This window comes from Nansenia antarctica (assembly GCF_963989245.1).
Source record: "Nansenia antarctica genome assembly, chromosome: 16".
Classification (NCBI taxonomy): Eukaryota; Metazoa; Chordata; class Actinopteri; order Argentiniformes; family Microstomatidae; genus Nansenia; species Nansenia antarctica.
In genome coordinates this window covers 21647915-21668528 of record NC_137686.1, presented here as the reverse complement: position 1 = coordinate 21668528, position 20614 = coordinate 21647915, and the positions used below count along the sequence as shown (strand labels likewise).

The following is a 20614-nucleotide window of genomic DNA, read 5'->3' as shown; positions in this document are numbered from 1 at the left end:
GTGCTGGTGTAATGGTGTGGGGGATGTTGTCTGGGCACAAATCGGCAGCAACTGTGTGATGCTTTAATGTCAATATGGGCCAAAATCTCTGAGGAATGTTTCCAGCACCTTGTTGAATCTATGCCACAAAGAACTAAGGCAGTTCTGAAGGCAAAAGAGGGGGTCCAACCTGGTACTAGCAAGGTGTACCTAATAAAGTGGCCGGTGAGTATGTTTTGATGCAAACATTGAATTCTCCAGGTCATGGCAATGCAGTGAACATTTCAAGTGACATTCTTCTATTGTCTATACTAAATACAACATGTTTTTGAATGGTAGGCAACATTGCAGACTGATGAACAATGTAGATACCGTTGACTCTTGACTCTTGTAGATACAATGTAGATACCATATCTTGACTCTTTACATAAGGTGCAGAAGAGGAAAATGTCTCCCTCGGTGTATTACACATTGATTCAATAAGAAACAGTGACCATGGAAACACTATGCTTGACCATTATATCCATTCTTATTCTTTCCTCAGGTTTGTGCAGATAGATCATTCGATGCATTCTATAGAGAACTGAAGACAAGGTGACAAAGCACATACATTCACTGAGCACTTTATTAGGAACACTATACTAACACTGGGTAGGATCTCCTTTTGCTCAGAACAGCCTCAATTCTTTGTGGCATTGATTCCACAAGATGTTGGAAATATTCCTTTGAGATTCTGGTCATGTTGACATGATTGCATCACGCAATTCCTGCAGATTTTTCAGGTGCACTTTCAAGCTGTGACTCTCCCGTTCTACCACATCGCAAAGGTGTTCTATTGGATTCAGATGCCAGTGACTATGAAGGCCACAGAGCCAGTTTCAGACGACTTTTACTTTGTGACATGGTGCATTATCATGCTGGAAGTAGCCATTAGAAGATGGGTAAATTGTGGCCATGAAGGGATGCACATGCTATGCTATGCTTTTTTGCTCACCACAATTGTAGAGTGGTTATCTGAGTTACCATAATTACCAGCCTTTCTGTCAGCTTTCTGTCATCAACAAGGCGTTTCCGTCCGCAGAACTGCCTCTCACTGAATGTGTTTTATTCATTGTACCATTCTGACCCCCTGCCTCTACCCTACCTATCTAACTCTCACACCCATTGCCACCGAGTGCAATACTCAAGACATTCTACTTGTACTATTGTATTTATTTTACTATTTGTACTGCTAATTGTGTCCTGTCTTATTTGTCACTTATGTCTTGTACTATTGGCATTTTTTTTTTTTTTTTTTTTTATCTTGCCTTATTATTGCCTTATTGTCTGTGCTGCAATGTCAAAATAAGTACAAAGTGCACATGTTTTATATCCTTCTCCAACAATCATCCAATACAGAATAACTTTGTTTTATCCATCAGCCTGGTCAAAGGTGGAACACAAAAAGTAAATCAACAAACCAAAATGAAGAACATAGGAAGCAGGGCAACCCGAGAGACAGATGTCCAGGCGTCTCATTCTTCTAGATGTCACTTTTGTTAACTTGGCCAAAACACAGCAACAGGGACGCCATACCTCGCCATACCTCCAGGGACGCCATACCTCCAGGGACGCCATACCCCCAGAATGCATCACTTCCTGTGACAGACGGCTCAATAAGAATTACAATTACAAGTGTCCAGAAAAAAACAATTACCCCCATGTCCTCTCCATTGAAAATGCAATTCATGGTGCTTCAATGGAAGTTGGAGGCAGTGCTGTGGTATAATCCTAGTCCTTTTCCTGTTTGTGGCTAACCTTGGCAAATGAATTCTGGCTTACCGCCTTGAGGTCAACAGGCTTCAATTAATCAGTATGTAGGCTACATTTGTTATGGGAAGAGATGATCGAAAGGGAAGGCAACACAGCCTTAGTGACACTGTTCTCATGGAGTTCCACTATTGTATTAGCTTCGAGAGCACACTGCTCTGTTTAGCAAAGCAAAAATGTTATGCTGAAACTAAAGCACACTAATAGTGCACCAAGTACAGCTTGTAAGTTTGTGCCTTTTAAGGCATAGACTTTAGACGAGTCAAAATGAGGAACCAGTTATATGTTCACAACTGTGAACATTTCTGGCAGCTACTAGACTGGAATATGAGTGAAATATTGAGATACAACTGTGAACATTCTAAATCTGCTACTGCGACACTTTAATGAATGTGCAAGTATTATGTGCAATATGACAACCCATGTTTACATAAGGTTCAGAATGATATAGGAAAAAGTTAGGATATTTATAGCATAGCATAGTGTACAGCACAGTGTTTTATTGTATAGTAGATAGTGTACATAGCCTTTATTTTTGTCAACCAGCTCTTTTCTCTTTTTTGTTTTACCCTTGGCTCTCTTGTTTTTAGTTTTTTTTCCAAGCGCCAGGGGAGCCCCCCCTCCTAAATTTCGTTGTACGGTACCTGTACTGTATTAATGACAATAATGACCATTCATTCATTCATTCATATATAATGCAGCAGGGAGCGACAACTAATTTATTACCAGTAAACCATTGCCTTTTTAATTTTCCTTGGTTGTAAATATTTGGGCCAGACAACATACTGTGTATAGGAACATGTACGGTAATGTTATTATTATTATTTTTTTATAGTATTCTTCTTTAATATGATGTCCTTGCAACTGACTCCATATAGGCTACAGAACTACACAATATTTATAGAAAGCTTGAATATACAGTACATTCAAATAAACACATTCAAATTCTGGTCTGTAATTGGAGCAATGTTGTGACGCACCAACATAAGGAAACAATAGTACAATATTGTATCAAGGATTGAGAGGATCAGTATATGGAAATAATACAACTGGACCGGACTCTTAGGCAAATAAAGAAGATTACATAATACGTTGTAAACATTTCATACCAGTCAACACCTGAGCTATAAATCACCACAATAAAAAACAACATAAACCTGTACTGTATTGTATATTCAGTGTCACCATACAGTGGCTGGAATATTTGTGTGTGACATTTTTAATCTAGGTACTTTCACTTTGAAGTACATTCACATTTGTATTATTTACATAGAAGTACAACAAGGTAAACACTACTCGGACTAGAAACTTTGCATGGATGATGAATCCCAGATCTCTTATCTCAAAAGGAGAACTTACTTAGGACCAACATAAACAACATCTAGACCTAAAGCCTCTCTGAATATTTTCATTTAAATCCAAAAGATGACAGTATAGTAAATGCATGTACGAACTACTATAGTCTCTTAACCAATAATGATAAGGTGTATCACATGAATAGAAGTAGAAAAAACAAATAACACACACACAGGCTCACAGACTGACATTGAATACAATTGACTTAATAATAATAATAAGTTGAAGGGACTGACTATACACCTAACTATGCACTCAGACGTAACCAAGAGCATCTGCGATCCAAAATATAAATTTCACAAGAATGCCCTTTTGTCTCCATCTTGGAATGTTATCCAGCTATATTTCAACAAAAGGTACTAAAACTGTCATCACTAGCTAGCAAAACATCTGGATGAATAATAAAGACAGTCATTCCAGTTTCCATGATAGAGGCCCAGCATGATTGTGTGTTTGAGGTTGGTCCACTTGCTATCAGCATTGTGGGCCTTTAAGTTAAGTGGTATGAGTCCTCTTACGCCCCTTATTCCTTTTACTCTCTACAATGCAGGAATGCAGGACTCCCTACGCTCTCTTTGCATCCATTATCTGGCAAAAAAAAAGATGGAAAATATTAGGACTAATATTTAGTTCGATTTCCTGTCGTGTCTCTAAAGAACTCTCAGCTGTGCTGATGAACTCTGGCCTCCCTGTGGTGCCCCAGCCTGGGTTGAAATATTAACGTGCGGGTCCCACCTCTGTGGATTGAGTTCCCCCCAAGAATATCCTGTGTCTTGCTCTCTCTCCTCCCATGACCTGTCTTAAGCACAGCAACCATGCAGGCAAATAGTGGGAGCTTGAGAGACCAATTAGAAACCAGAATGAAGCAGTCCTACAACAGCAGCATCACAAGCCACACAGTCAACACAACACTCAACACACATTGATGGCACACAAAAAAATGGTGATTTAAACTGAAATCCTATTGACTCAATAGAGATGGTCTAAAGAGAGTAACCATTTTTTTGTGTGAGGATCTAACCTATCATTGCTGTGGTGCCTGGTCCCTGCCTCTGACTCTGAGTATGCATACAGCCTCTTCGTTGCCTCCTCTATCCAGATTGAGCTCTGCTCAGTCGGCAGAGAGATTCTCCCGGCATTCTGATGGTCGGCGTGTGACGGGGCTACACTTGGTCAGCATGGTGATCTGAGTGCTGAAGTTGTTGCCATTGCTGCCTGTAGACGGCTGCTGATACTTAGCGTCTGCACCCAGGAACCTCTGTAAAAGCCACCTGCGCCACTTGCGCTTAATCTCCGCTTGTGCCTGGGGAGACATATAAAGAGAGAGAGGGTGGTTGGAAGAGAGGAGGAGTGAGAGAGAGGAGGAGGAGAAAGACCAACAGAAGGGGGGGGAGTTAGATGGGATGAAGTAGAGAGGGGATAGGAGACAGCAAGGAAAGGAAAGGGGGGTAGAAAGAGACAAACACAACAACAAAAAAGAGACAAAATGATCAAATGAATCAAACCGTTTAACAAAAGAGTCATCTAAAATGTCCTCGAAATGAATTACATTTGACAAATTGGTTTGTATCTGTGCATGAGACTGTACCTCTCCATTGAGGAAACAATACAAGACTGCAACCCCGAAACCCTGCGGGAGAGAGAAACACACCATTGATCATTCTAATTCCTGATAAGAGTTGTGTCTCGCCATGGAGACCCTTGCAGTGCAGCTGAGGAAATAATCATGTTTGTTTTTGTCTGGCAAATGATCTCATGATTATTACTAAATTCAGACTGAGACACGAGGTTTGGTCATCAATTTCGGGCTTGATGGATGTTTGTGCTCTGTGGACATGGGAAGTTTTTTTCCCAAGGGAAATCTCAGTTTAAAAAGACATAAATTTAAATTGCCTTCATAGCTCGATCCTTGCTCTCATAAATGGCCTAAATATTTGGAACAGTGACATGCATTTATAAGCAGAAAGTCCAGAGTTTTCATAAAGGAGTTGAATTCCTCCCAATCTTCACATACTCTATCTGTATTATCCATCATTCTATTTATTACACCCTAGACACAATGATAAAAAGCACAGAAGTAAAAACATTTACTGTGAGTAAGTCTCACATCTCACACACATCATCATGGTTAGACTGTTGGTTGTCGGTTTCTATGGATGTTTACAGTAGCTATGGCAGGTGGTTAAAGTGTTTAACTCGTATTTTCTCATGAATAGGATAATATAGCAGTTCTCATCTGTGTTTACTCTTTACCTCGAAAGGTCATTTTGGCTCAAGCTCAATGTAGAATACAAATGAGAAGCTCAAGGGAGTCGAATTAGGATAGGGGGATATCATATCACAGATCCATTAGAAATTCTAGGGCAGTGTTATGTTGCTGTCTGACATTTAGAGAATCCATACTACTTGCTATTTACAATGAAACATTATCATAACAGACTGACTATGGCTACTGTATGACTATTCAATATGTCCTCATATAACAATGATACTGTAGAGGTGCTTTCCTACCTGAAACGACCCCAGAATAAGGTCAAAGACCATTCTCAGTCGAGTATTCACGTCCTCGGGGATAAAAGCAAATATGATGTAGTTTATTCCAAAGAGAGGTATCAACAGCAATGTTGATTTCGCCAGTCTCCTGTTTATCAAAACAAAGTTCAAATGTTTCTTTTGGATAGTATACATTACATTTCCTGACTATTCCTGGTTAATTTGATGGTGGTTCTGGGTGGAGATACATTCAGGGAGAAGATAAAATAAACTATGCTTAAAATGGTGTTCTTTTATGGGGACTGAGTATTCTGTGGCATTCTATGGAGAGCTGCATTAGACAAAGAGTGGTGGGGCAAATTGCTTTCCGGTTTGCTAGACAATGAGAATTACTTTGCTTATTAACAATGTTAAGATATTATGTTAATTGCTTCAGTACAGGACTTGATAAGAAATGGCCTTTTTAATTATGATAACCAAAAACACTTGCATATTTAAAAAGCTGACAGTTCAACAACAAAACGTACAAGTATTGATTGGATTCCTTTCTCCCAATGTCTCGACAATTTATCTTCTGTCGAAGTATCCGGATTATAAAAATGAAGAGAAAGAAGTTCATCTGAGGAGACAATAAAAGACAGGTTAAATTCAACCTCAATATGCAGGGATTAGCATGAAACATCAATTATTAACTAAGCCTATGTGACACTCACAAGTATCGTCACTAGAATTGGTGTTTTAATGATCCACCAGGGATGGTCATCAATTATGTCCCAGCATCTAGAAGAGGGCAGGAATATACAGTAGCTGTTTTTTCGGACACACGTAAAATGACATACTGTAGGCTACAATAGCTCACATTCAATAACTGTCTAGTATGTATGTAGGAGTAATGTACCATACAAATGGGTACAATAACTGTGCAAAGCATCAACTTACCAACAAAGTAAATATTAATTGTGCCACAATGCCAATGCCACAATGTATATTCATGGATGCAAATTTGAAGCCTGTCTGATGAACAGCATTTTTTTTTTCTTCATTTAATTGAAAATTAGAAAGTAAGCATGGAATAATTAAACTACAGGGATTTCTGTCAATGATACCCTGCCAATTACACATGCTACTCTATAAATAGATCTCCATTGGCCTCTACTGAGACCAACCATTCATCATCACAGCAAAGTAAGCCATTGAAAGGCTTGGTTGATATTGCTAGTACAATGCCACTTGTTATACAATATGGCATTGGTAGTTCATAGGTCATTTACTTTCATCACACCACTTTATACTTAATTCAATGTGTTTAATAACTAGGCACTCCAATATAAGAAAGGGCAGCAGGGTTTATATTTCATAAATATATCCGGGCATTGTGGTATATGAACATAATACTCAAAACATATTTATAAAACACCAGTTATAGAGGAGATAAGAGTTAGAAAAACAAGGAAATCTGAACTTACCCAACATCATTTAAATAAACTTTTGTAATCACCCAGGCAGTGATGAAAATGGTTGGTGCCCCTGAAAAACAAATCTCTGACTATGTTAGTAAAGTTATTTAATTAGATCACAATGTCCCGGGGGGTGTCAACAAGCAAAAGACCATCTGAATATGCATTCACCTGACCCACTCGATTCAAACAGAGGTAGCAATGCTATAGGCTCTAATCCAACAAGCCAAAACAAAAGCCAATCAAAAGTTTCCCTCAGCTTGAAACAACAATCAGGGTGACTTTCTGCTTTTTATTTGAAATTATTTTTCTGTGAGTAAACAAATAAATAAGACACGGCCAAATGCCACCCTTGTAGTTTCGAATGATGGTGATGCATCCTATGAAAATTCAGAAGATTACATATCAAATATAAACACATTCTCTACAGTAGTCAGGTGTGGTACTAGATATCTATTAGGCGTAACAAAGGACCCAAAGGAAACGGGGAACTGCTTGAGATGTGAACTTTGGCCCACGAGCGTGTCAACATTGTGCTAGCCCTCTCGCTCAAGTAGATGCAAAACCCATTGACATAATGACACCCTCGAAAACAATCAGCCTGATGAGTCTGAATCTAAATTCACAGGCACATCACATCATGCAAATCGCTAATTACAACTTCTATATAATACTTATACGTACCCCATCCGATCAGAATATACCACCAGAAGTACTTCCTTTCAGAGAAGAATGAGACAGCAAACAGGGCGTGGAGGTATAGGCCCTCTACTAGAAGCCAGAAGTAGCTGGCCATGATGCCATACTGGAAGAAAACCACCACTGCCTTGCAGCCCATCTGAATCGTGATAGAGGAAAAGGGGAAAGGGATAGGGTTTTTCTTTAGAAGCATTTTTCAAAAACAGGTTGTTTACTTCAGTCATTTGGGGGCGCATCATCATAGATACTTGAAGGTTGTTATAGCAACCTCATCAACCAAATTATTCATTCGTTAAAACAACTACAGGCACATCTAGCTCTTAGTAATGAGCCTAAATGCCAGTGATTGTTCTACCAGAGTGCTGCCTGGGTTTTAAGAACGAGAATGGAGGCAAATGACGAGAGCGACGAATCCAATCAACTGAAGTCCCCCTGGTGAAGTGGATAGAAAAGTGTAAATGACTCAGATGCGTTTTTAGATCCAGTCTGGATAACATACAACTCAGCTTCCTCCTGGATACGATCCAGCGACTGCTACTTTGCACTCAACTAGATCTAACCTCTCCAATGCTCAACGCAGCAAAAAAAAAAAAAAAATCACCAATGCTAAGACTTCAGCCAGACGTTTTGTCAAGATATTCCCCGATAGGAGTTCATGTCCCTGTCATAAACTAAATGTGACAGCAGCTGGTGAAACCGGGAACAAGTTGGCAAAATGTTCAGAGTGAGTCATCCCCACTACTTTACACTAACTAGGTAGTAGTGGGAATTACTCACCGAATCCATTGCATTGCATTGCAATGTTATGGCTTGACTAACGAGTGTGTCATTGATTTTCAACAACGTCGACATTTATTTACATTTTTCAGAATAACAATCTGAACATATGGTCGGTTGCCGACTTGTTCCCGGTTTCACCAGCTACTGTCACAAATCACTAACCTTCCGACTCTCATGTTTGTTTAGCGAGTGGTGAGAAGGTACTGTACAGTATACAGCTGTGTATACGGCACTGTACACTTGTAAATGTACACATGTATATCATGGAGAGGCCTCTTGATAGTGACTGCTCCAACTGAGTAAAACAACAGCTGAGGTCTATTAATGAAATCCAAACAGTATGTAGTGTGTGTGTGCTGAGCCCTTTCCTCCTATGACAAAAGACACCAAATAGTGATTGGTATAAGGGTTGGTTTCAACTGGAACGAGGCACTGCATGTCTTGAGTGAACAGTATGACGTCTTATCTCGCTTATCTTCGACCCTATTGGTGAGGTATTGTCCATTGTGGTTCGATGTGGCTTGACTGTGGTTTTGTTCCAGTAATTTTTGCCACACTTTAACTGTGATACAGACTCTCTCCTGTCCTGCCAGGCACCTCGGTAGCGCGTACAGCTGAGTGTGTGTGCTCGGCAAACAGGAACCCTCGACATCCTGTTGTATGAATTAATTAGGAAAGTTCTCAAGGGGATTAAGGACTTGACAAACACTGCTACACCCAAACTTCCATCAAAAGAGCACTCGAACATTAATTTCGAAAGTAAACCCAACCCGGAGACACAACGCATTAAAAGCAACAGAGAGTAATGGATCCGATGCTGTTTGTCTCAGCTGGGAGAAAGTACGCTTGTGAAACACAGTCCACAATGGATGACACCTCAAATAGACGGGAGTTCCATAACGTAAAGTATATACAATACATACAGTATATTCTAAGGGGTCCCACTAGGATCATATTGAAAATTGTATGCACTCACAAATTGTGAGTAATGATGTGGTAAGTCGCTTTGGAAAAAAGCTTCAGCTCAATGGCATCTATTCTATTCTAAGTATAAACAATACCGAGCCTCAAAGGAAAGCTTCCACTCAAGTTATGCATGGGAAAGAATGTATGGATTGACCCATTGAAAAGCAGTCAAGGAGGAGATGGTTGAGCGACAGTACGCAGTAAAACGGACTTACAGTTTCGGACTGGCAGTTGTCGGTCTCCCCAACCTCATACAGAACTACGTCCTTGATGAAGACGGCGATGGCCTTCAGGATGAACGACACAAACAGGTTCATGTGGATGTAGTTCCTTGTGCAGTGCAACTTCCTGTGGAACAAAACCAGAAGATGTACACAGTATCAGAAAAACACTTAAAAGCATGCATCATTTGATGATAGCCTACACAGGTGCTATTTTTCCTTCTTCTTATGACTGTGATACTACTTCGGTGACTCACAGTCTTCCTGATGGCTGTTAGATTAAAACAGTAAAACCCCATTAAATAGTTAAGACGGGTGTGATGGCAGAGCGTGTTAACCAGCTGTTAGTGTGTTGTGTTACAGACTGTATATAAACAGATGGGGGTCTGTATCTCTGTACAGTACATCCTGTGTTTCCAGAGGGACCCAAACGACTGCTACGTCCAGAACTATGTTAGTTTGGTAATTGACTCCATGGAATAAACACATCACTCGTTGTTTACCAAGACGCGCAAGCGCGTGTGCACGCACACACGCGCACACACACACACACACACACACACACACACACACACACACACACACACTACACACAAGGACTGATCTTCTGTTAAATAGAGTGTGTGATCCTTTAAAAGCCACACAGGGAGCCACTTAACCTCAGAGTAATGATGTGGGCTGTGTCATCATGTCCAAACCCCAACCCCCCCCCCCCCCCCCCCACCCCCCACCAGCACCACCCTCCGTCTCCTGGCCCTCCACGCTGCAGAGCAGCACAGTTTACTAAAGAACACGCTGTGAACAACAGCAGTACATTGAGTGGTTTATGACTGCTCTCTTAAAGGCTACACTTTGTTTGAGAAATGTTACAACTGTAGATAATGGCATGTTGGTCTTGCTTTTTTTCCCGACAGTAGCCAGTCGTGTTCTATGGGTGTGTAAAAAGACCATAAAGTGACTGTGAAATTTTACGAATACTGTGTAAAGTGGGAGATAACATGAGGTGTGGCATCATCATGGAAAAGAAGAACAAGCTGTTCTTCTCTATCTAAACAATCATCTATGCAGATAACATTGTGTCGGATCCTTACCTGAAAATGCACAGTATGGTGATAGCAATGGTGAGGGCGAACAGGGAAATGCTGTGGCCAATCGTGTAGCCTACTTTCACGGCCCAGTAGAAGTCTCCCTAAGAGACACACAGAGGTAAAACAAATGAAACACTGTAGTACACTCACACTCAAAACACAACACCAAGTAGCCCTTGGTTAGTTGCAGGTCCATGGAACTATGTTTTACATTAATTACCAGGGTTGTCAAGTAGTGAGTCAAGAGTTGTTATATTCAGATACTGTGTAATCTTGATATCCATAATGTAAACATAGCATAACTATTACGCCTATGAAACCACCGTGTTATTATAAACCACCTTGTTATTATTTCTGAACGAATACAAAGGGCATTGCGAAACTCTATGTGCCATACCTACCGCCTCTTCCCCTGTGGTGCTATTGGGGTTGTACCCACAATTCAATGCGTACGATGTAGGGTTGGTCTCCGACCAGCCGTCTACGGTGCAGTTCTTTGACAGGTTACCTGGTGAACAGAGGGACAGGTTTACTTTACTCTAGTTAACAGGGGCACTTCTAGTTTGGAGTTTTCATCCAAAACAATAAGAGATCCAGTTTAATATGTTAACCAATTAAATTAAGTCCAACTCCAGAATGTTCAGAGAGGGTTCAAAGAGCCTGTTAAAAAATGCTTCCGGTAATATCTCCCACATCCCCACCCACTCAACGGCACATCCTCCAAGAAGGAGAAGAAAGACAAGAAATGTTTTTGGTGTCTTGGTGTATTTAAGTATTCCTTGTCTTGTAAGACAAACGTTTTTTTTCTTTTATTTAGATCCAATTATCTCCTACTGAGACTTGCTAGTCCCTGAGGATCACTGAGGCAGAGACTGGTCCCCCCGTGTATCACACTGCATCTATTCCTAATCACTTACAGCTATTTAAAACATAGCAAGAGGCCATTGTCTTGTATTAAGTCATTTCGACTCGACTGTCTATAGGGACGTATGCCCTGTATATCATTGAGGGGATATCCAAGGAGGAAGAGAAACTTCACTGTTTACAGTACAACTAGTTGTTATTTTTGCAATATCAGAACCAACTAGAACAAAGACCAGAACAAAATGTCCTACACCAGGGTGAGGGACTGTCTGACAGTTAGGACGAGGAAGCAGTCACAACGTGGGAAGGTTACAGTTATGAATGAATGAATGAATGAATCTTTTATTTCGAACATGATTTAAAATAATAAAAGAACAAATAACTAATACGAAGAGTGCAGGCCTATCAATGTTCGAAAGGGAGTAGGATGAAGCCTAAGCTTATCATGTCCTACCACTATCCGTCACTCTCAAGTGAGAACAATAATACTTAAATGATATAATCCAATTCATGAATTCATAAATTACAGTATCAACAGTACTAATATTTTGTCATTCTTAACTGTAGGAGCCATGAATATGTATTCTTGGGTATTTAGTACAAAAAGCTAATATTATGATTTGTGAGTTATTTGATTTGTTTGTTTATTGTTTGATAACCCTTCCGGAAGTCACATGATTATGGGCGGGCCTACCTGAGGTTACTTTAAGCACCTGTTTACCTGTATGGCGGGAGTGGAGAGAGAGGGGAGACAGGGTCGTGTATTTTTTTGTTGACCGCATTTCATTTACTATTTGTTTGATATTCTTTGGTTTTTTTGGTCGCTTTTGGATTTATGTACGTCAACGAGCTGGATTGTTTTATATTCAATAAATGCCCTTAAACGTACCTTTTTATCTCAAGCGAATTGTTTTTAGCGCGTCACACAACTTCACCCAAACCCTGCTCGCGTCTCTCAGCAACTCTGGATTTTTGGCTAAATCTAGTCGCTACATTAACATTGAAACAACACACTCTAAGCACTAACCACTAGTGCAAGCTGCCCACCGGGGACTGGGATCGAATCCCAGCTCGCCAGATCCGGATATGGCCGGGGCACACACAGGGAGCGGCATATTGAGCGGCCGCTCCCGAGGGCGGTATAGGAATATTTCCGGACAAGGATCCATCGCGCAACAGCGCCCCCGGGGTGCCGGAATAACGGTGCTGGGCTCGAGGAGCCAGTCAGCTAGTCTGCCTGGCGGTCTCCTCTGGGGCTGCCGGCCACGGGGTCGTGCGGCGGATCCTACGCAATAGGCAGGGGATAATTGGATGCTAGGTTGGGTTCAATTGGATACTAAATTGGGTGAAAAAGGGATAAAATCTGAAAAAATAAAATAAATAAAAATAAAAACAACATTGAAACAACACAAAATAAATAAATAAACATAATTTTCCATTCTTAATACTGAAACAACACAAAATAAATAAATAACAAACATCAGTATCCACAATATCTTAGTATACAGAAGATTAACAACCTTCCCTTTCCTTTCAGTTCGGTGTAGTGATGTTATGGGTAGTTCTAGAACCTGAAGTAGTTTAGATCTTGAAATAGAGTCTGTGAGCTTCACTCTAATATTCATCATCATAATAGAGAAGTAATCCCGCAAACAGTGTTATTCAGGAATGCATATCTCTGGGTATTGTACAGCCCTGTATTGTGTTATTAAGCAGAGAGAGCTTTCAGCATTGTCGTTCAGGTGATCCATACAATACAGCCTCTCAATCCATACAATATCTCTATTATCATAAGATTCAGGCTGTAAAAAATATCATATTTGAAGGTATTTCAACGATTGTGCAAAAAACAACAAAGCTGAAACAATCTCCCTATATCTCAATGGGGCTCTCATTATACAATATATATATATTTTCGACTAGATTAGATTAGATTGAACTTTATTGTCATTGGCAGAGTACAAGTACCAAACAAGGAAATGCAGTTGTATCATCCGCAGTTTAGTCCTGTCCTCAATAGGGACGAATTTGGATTTCCTTCCCAAAATCTAAAAAAATCAGGCCAACAACAGGCACCTGGATTATGTATGCTGCAGAGGACACTGGCTTAGCTATCTCAAACAGTGAGACAAGACATAGAGGGAGAGATAAGCCCAACGCCACCGCCGGATTGGGTTTGAATGAGGGACTGCCAGAAGAATGCTTTCATCATCCACCAAAACAAGAGGGAGCAGATTTTCGATGTCATGCACGACGGCGGGGGGAGCTCAAACCAGTTAATCACCCCAGCGCTCTGCTGTTTCAGGGGGCTTTTTTTGGGACTGGGACTTTTTTCTTTTTTTTTAACACCACGAAGCGGTGATGCACACTGTGTCTTTAGGCTGCCCCGATTTATCAGGTCTAATCGTAGCTTGGAAGGTTTTCTTATTAGGACATCCTGCAGAGAGAAGATTGATTCAGTGAAACCCCATGGTGTCTGGATAAATTTCATATAATCTCTTAATGCCTTCAATTAGTGTTTGAAAACATGCAAATCCGGTGAAAGCGTTCATCACGCTCTGTCGGAATTAGGAGTGTGGAATTCAAGGGTCCGACATTTGATGGATTGCTATACTGTGCGTGTGTGTGTTTGTACGTGTGCGTGTGTGTGTGTGTGTGTGTGTGTGTGTGTGTGTGTGTGTGTTTGCCATAGACCTCCTAGGTAAAGAGTTCAGAAGAGTTGTGAAAACAGTGGGCCCCACCCTCTCCAAATGTACAACTTGGTGCCTGATCTCTGTGGCGCCTACTCTTGTAACTCTTTCGCAACTCTTGTTTTCTCCTGCATGGAGCTTATAGATTGAACGTGTCTAGGGCTGGAGTATTTTGCAACTGTATTTGATGTTAAAGTGGGAATGGATTTAGAGAGAAGCCAGTGGGATTGCTATGCTTGTGACCAGAGAGCTCTCAAATTAACAAGGGCTTTAGATACTGACTGTACTCTGGTAGGTAAAATAAACGCAAATATAAACCATAAACACAGGCATATTTAGAAGATGAAGTACCCCAGACGCAATACATAGAACCATAAAATATATCTTTGAGCCCTGCACATTTGAATATGAGTAGTTAATAAATCAGGTAATAGACAGTAGTACATCATGGTAATGAAAACGTTGGCTAAAATTACGATGACTGCAGAATCTCCATAACAATATCTCTCCAACAGTATCTTTCCCTCAAAACCTACACAGCACAACCTAAAAATGGGTCAAGTTTATTTTGAATTTTGAATCCCTTTGTTGACATACTATAAGTCTGTTACAGCATAAAAAGTTAAGTTCTAGATTTGTGGACCCTATCATCCTTCATATTTACTTCCTATGTCTCTCTGTCATTTCCCTGTTCACCACTACATCTTCCTTAGTGTGCACTGTGGGACTGTTGATCCTGTGATCCAGTGACAGGCCGGTGAAATACACCTCTTCTTCACCTCTTGCAACCCTTTACCCGTCTATCTGCTATCCCCCAAGGCCCTCTGGGCTCTGTCTCCTCTCTCAGGTCAACCTCTATCCCATCTGGGTTACATCACAGCTTCCCATAACCCCTTCCCATAACCTACACTGGATTCAGTGAGTAATCCCCACTACTACCTAGTTAAGTGTAGAGTAGTGGGGATTACTCACCGAATCCATTGCATTGCAATGTTTTGGCTTGACTAGCGAGTGAGTCATTGATTTTCAACACTGAAATTTGTTTACATTTCTCGGAATAAAAGTCAGAACATTTTTATCGCTTTGGCGACTTGTTCCCGGTTTCACCAGCTGCTGTCACATTTTGTTATTGAGATTTCATCCAAGTCTTGACATCTCTCTCTCTCTCTCTCCTGTGAAATCATGTACGCCACATGGTGAAGATAAATCCACAGTCATAAATGTGACATCGTCAGATGTTGGGATAGCTTATGGAGGCTTATGGAGTTCATTTGCTTGTACTGGAGCATACTAATTAGACCACAGGCTGGAATTAACCTTAATCTAAAAGGGTTTGAGGGGATATATAACGCATCTATGGAGATATTGCATCTAACAAAAAACTTCACTGCTGGGCACAAAAGAAGGATCATTATGGTTCTCTCATGTATACTCTGCAAGGTTAGAGAATTCTGTTTCGACTGACTTCCTAATAATGATAAAATACTCAAGATGTTTCATAATGATTGTGGACCACTTCTACCTGGATGTTATTGTTATTGTTATTATTATTATTATTATTATAGCATTTTGGATGTTATTATTGTAAGATCATTGTATTTTTTGTTTGTAACAACAACATTGTAACAACATTATTGTATTGTATTGCTGCTGACCAACAACTAAGAGTTCATAAACAATAAACAGTGACTGCACTCAAAACATGGCCTCCACAACGTGCAACATGACGTTACCCTGGGAAATCTTGCCGTTCCTCCTCACTTCTGCTTCTATTTACAGAACATGTCTGATGGCCTTCTAAGCTGAAAGCTGTAGGCTTCTGAACCAGTTGTGTCCAAATGAACAACTGCCTCCCTTGAACACCGGCGGCTATACAATTACACTAGGGAAACGAGGCGCTGTAATTAATGAAGGACGGAGTCAAAGGAAAGTATTTTTTCTCAAACAATAATTCAGTGAACTACTCCTTAATAAGCTAATGACTCAGCAACAAATACATACCTAACTGCTCACTAATTAATGATTAGTATTTACGGTTAATCAGCTCACACATGAAAGCTCCGCGGAGAGAACTGTCAACTGTGCAAACAAAATGGGACCAACAAAAATAACCAAGCAAGTGCCGCACAACATTAGCTAGATTAACTCAAGAAAAGCCAGTAATAAGATGGTTCAGTACAGATGTTGTGCACATCTTTCTTTGATCTGTTACTTAAGAGACTTATATTTCACAACGACAATCGTTGATTTGTCGGTGGAATAGAAAGCATTGAATCAGGGGTGTTGAGTGACAACTTGCTGGTTGCCCTTCCCTTGTCTCTTTCCATACAGGGATTAGGATGGGTAAAATAATACTGTACACAACACAAGAAGATACAACACTCGTCCTCTCTTTTCTCCTGAAGTCTTTCTTCAACAGTGGTGAAGCAGGGAAGAGTCTCCGTGAGCGACTTCACTTTCACTTCCTTTGATGCTCTACACCAAGTTCCCCCTAACCAGTCATGTTCCCTACACTACACACCATTCCCTGATGCATGACTGCACCTTTTCATTCTACCTGTCACACACGCACGCACGCATGCACAAATGCACGCACTCACAGTATAACTGTGTAACTCACCCATGTAGAAGTGGTTGGTGAAGTAGATAAAGTACATGGGGCAGGGAATGGTGACCACCTCTCCAACATTGGCACTGGGCCAGCAAGTTATTTTGTCCCACATCCCACTGCAGCCTGAGAAGAGAGAGAGAGAGAGAGAGAGAGAGAGAGAGAGAGAGAGAGAGAGAGAGAGAGAGAGAGAGAGAGAGAGAGAGAGAGAGAGAGAGAGAGAGAGAGAATGTAAAGACTTGGGGAAACCTCAATTACAAAATGAAAACAACTGTGTTTGATTGATTGATTGAAAACTTTATTAGAAGATTTGCAGAAGTAGGTACATGAAAGTACATATTACATACAAGGTCAACTAACAGGATAAAAACCCAAGAAAGCCACTGGCTTATTTCAATTGGGGTCCTTGATTCTCTCAAGTGTGTGATTGACTCTTAGGGCAAAGAGCAACATGAGTCATGTCCTTTAGCAGTATCGAGCCAGAGTGTGCAGTGCACATGTTTCCATCATGGTAGATTAGTTGTAAATCTAAGGTCATATCGTTTCACAGAGACAAGTGCTACTGCCCAATGTCCTATCATTGGCCACTACTATTCACATACGCAACAGATATTATTAACAGAATTATCCAAAGAGTACCGGTATACACACAATTACTTCTCATTTCATAGTCTGAAAAAGCAATTTGCGAGTTGTTCCATGCTAAATTACCCTGAGGATGTCTCAGCTTGCCCAACTGACAGAATGTGTACATGGCTAGAGTAGATCTAAATTAGAATGATAATGAATAGTTAATGAGTTTTACAGGGCAAGGGAATAGACTGTGTTTTTATCACCACGCGAGGCTCAGTGGAAACAACAAGCCTGAAGTGACATCTGATATTGTGAGTAAAACATGGTAAAAATGACATCATTAAATTCCCTTAATTGTGTCTCATTAAGATAGTACTATACATCCACATGTCCTGCTTGCTGCTTCAGGAGCTCTGAATCAGAACTAGTGATAACAGCAATTATGACCAAATAAAATGGTGCTTCATAGATTGTAGATATCCATCACCAGAATATATACTGTAGGACATTTAAGCAGGAGATGCTGGTGATAGGAATCAAGACTATAAAGCTGTTCCAACTGAAAGATGTGAGAGCAACTTTTGGTTTAAATCTTTTAGATCAAAGCATTCTAAAGCCAGGCATAGATTTTGATCAAAGAAACCAAATACTGTAGTGTAGATGGTCAAACCTAAAGAGTCTTATCAATTACAGGGGTTGGTGAATAGCATTTGTGAGTTTAGTCACAGTTCAGGATGAAGTGATAAGGCGTGTCTGCAATAACCTTTAACAAAAAAAAATCTAGTACCAACTCTCTTCAACAAAAACTAGAGGACGCACAGATTTAACACTCACTTGGTAATATGTTTGATTGTGGCATTCATACCGTACCGGTACCAAATCACTGAACATACCTGATGTCTTGTTTTCTGCTTGAGCTCTACACATCTCTCTCTCCCTCTCGATCTCCATCATGATGTCACACATCTGCAGTGAAAGCATCTGCAGAGAGAGAATGTCACATTCCTCAGCATGCCTCCCGTCTGTCAGTGAGATAACACAGTCATGCACATACAGGAGATATCACACTGATGAACGACTCAAATCAAAGTGATTCATGGCCACAATCTATGTACTTAAACCTTGTGTTTAGTACCATTCCTCACTGCATTCCATGCATTACAATGAGGCCATCCTCCGTTTTCTTTCCACCAGCCTCCACTGGTATAAACAGTATATTGCTCCTTAACGGAACGTATTGAAACATCCATTATCTGTCAACTCAAGAGGAATTTACAGGATGGGATACACATGGGACACACACATGGATGACCTTAAATCAAGCCTTTGTTGTTGATGAAGCCTCAACAAAATATATATTCCCTGGCTTCGAACTTGTGTGTGTTTTGGAAGCACCCTGAACAAATCATGCATCATCAGTCGTCCTTCACCTATTTGCAGCTGAATTCAATTTTCCTCCTGGCGTTGACTTACCGTCAGAGAATGTGTTTTCAACAGACCCCGCTACCACAGTCCTCTGGAGGACCATGAGATTTATGACTAGTACTTAGGTGGATGAGGCTCCTCAGTGAAGGCATTAATCAAACTTCTATATCTGGGCTATTATTAGCCACATAACGGCCCTATGGCTGGGGGTACCCTGCCCTGACTTGCACAAGGAGGGTCCCCTATAAGGGTTCAGGTTTAACCAGTGAACCAGTGTGTTGGTAGATGCTTTCACAGCAAGTAAGTACAGGAGATGTTTGAGCTGAGCTGTAGTAGAATAGCAAAGATTTAACATGTACTGTTCCTTGACATCCTTCCATCATTATCATAATCATCATCATCACCACCCTCATCCTCATCTTCATCCTTCATCCTTATCACGTTTGCCCTCATTGCTATCGACATCCTCATTACCGTCATCCTCATTGTTACATGTGTCCTTGTTGTGTTGTGTGTTTATTGTGTCGTGCGTCTTTGTTTTGGCACACACATACGCCATAGGAAACAGGTGAGTAGGTGAGATACCCTTGGGTGTACATTTGCATCACGTAGGATCTACCTCTGTTATTTCACTAGGCAAAGGAACGGATGTCCCATGTATTTATTAGATTAGGTTGTATATATATGCACTAGGTAGGATAGCACATTATTTTGGATTTCCTTAAATTGGCACCACTTGTTGTCTACCTGTCGTCCTTTGGCGTGTGTATTGTAAACTCACCACCACTACTGGAAATAAATTCTTGCACTTTAGTTCTGTTGGTCTGTGGCTTGTTATTAGTTCTCTACATTAAGCTTGGTGTATAATTGTTTTGGTTTCGTACACTCCCTAAACGAGTAAGATCTGGGAGTCGTAACACTCATCATTATCGTCCTCCTCCATTATCCTCCATTACTGTTGTCATCGCCCATACGATGAGTAATAAGATGACTTCCTACTCTGAAATGTCTTGAAAGAAACTTTCCCATTCATATTACAATAAGCCTACTCTTAAAGAACCAGGGGGACGGTTTCATAAGGTAAAAGCCATGGCAATCAGAGAGAGTGCTGTGTTCCAGCAGTTAAAGGTATTCCAGCATGAATCATCACCTCCATGGTGATCAAGGACATTGGTGACTGGACATCCAGCGCCATTGAAGCAGACAAAGATGGCTGTTGCCATGGTATCCTACAGAGAGAAGTGGATTCCAACACACTGCCGGCTTATTTAAAAAAGATGAAAAGAACCAAGATCTATAATTGAGAAAGAAGAAGGAGGAGGACAGTTTCACAAATTTGGAGACGCTGCCAATTGATTCCGGGGGAATTATTAAAGCACTGCACTGGCTTGTAAGGTTGTTGAATGTGGCTGTAGAGAGCTTTGTTTTACAGGCTTTACACCCCAGGTAACAGGTTAGAAAGGCGGCAGCCTTAAGAGGATAATGGGTGGCAGTGACGTTGTTAGGCCTGGCCGTCCGGGGCTATACCCCTGGATGTTTTATGAATATCCCTAGATCTTTGGATCCGTGAATTGTATTTTTTTTTAATATTTCGCCATTTAGCGCA

The 20614-nt window shown here is 40.7% G+C and overlaps 1 protein-coding gene across 1 annotated transcript; it reads right to left on the bottom strand.

Moving 5' to 3' along the window:
* Nucleotides 1-4255: 4255 nt before the first annotated feature.
* LOC308172118 (vasoactive intestinal polypeptide receptor-like) lies at nt 4256-19488 on the bottom strand (the record flags this gene model as incomplete). The annotated part of the gene is made up of 13 exons (XM_080547028.1): nt 4256-4447; nt 4733-4774; nt 5656-5785; nt 6165-6256; nt 6351-6417; nt 7104-7164; nt 7779-7932; nt 9755-9887; nt 10852-10949; nt 11250-11356; nt 17023-17136; nt 18477-18605; nt 19413-19488. 13 exons carry the CDS (start codon nt 19486-19488, stop codon nt 4256-4258), a joined length of 1395 nt encoding a protein of 464 aa, XP_080403154.1.
* Nucleotides 19489-20614: the final 1126 nt, after the last annotated feature.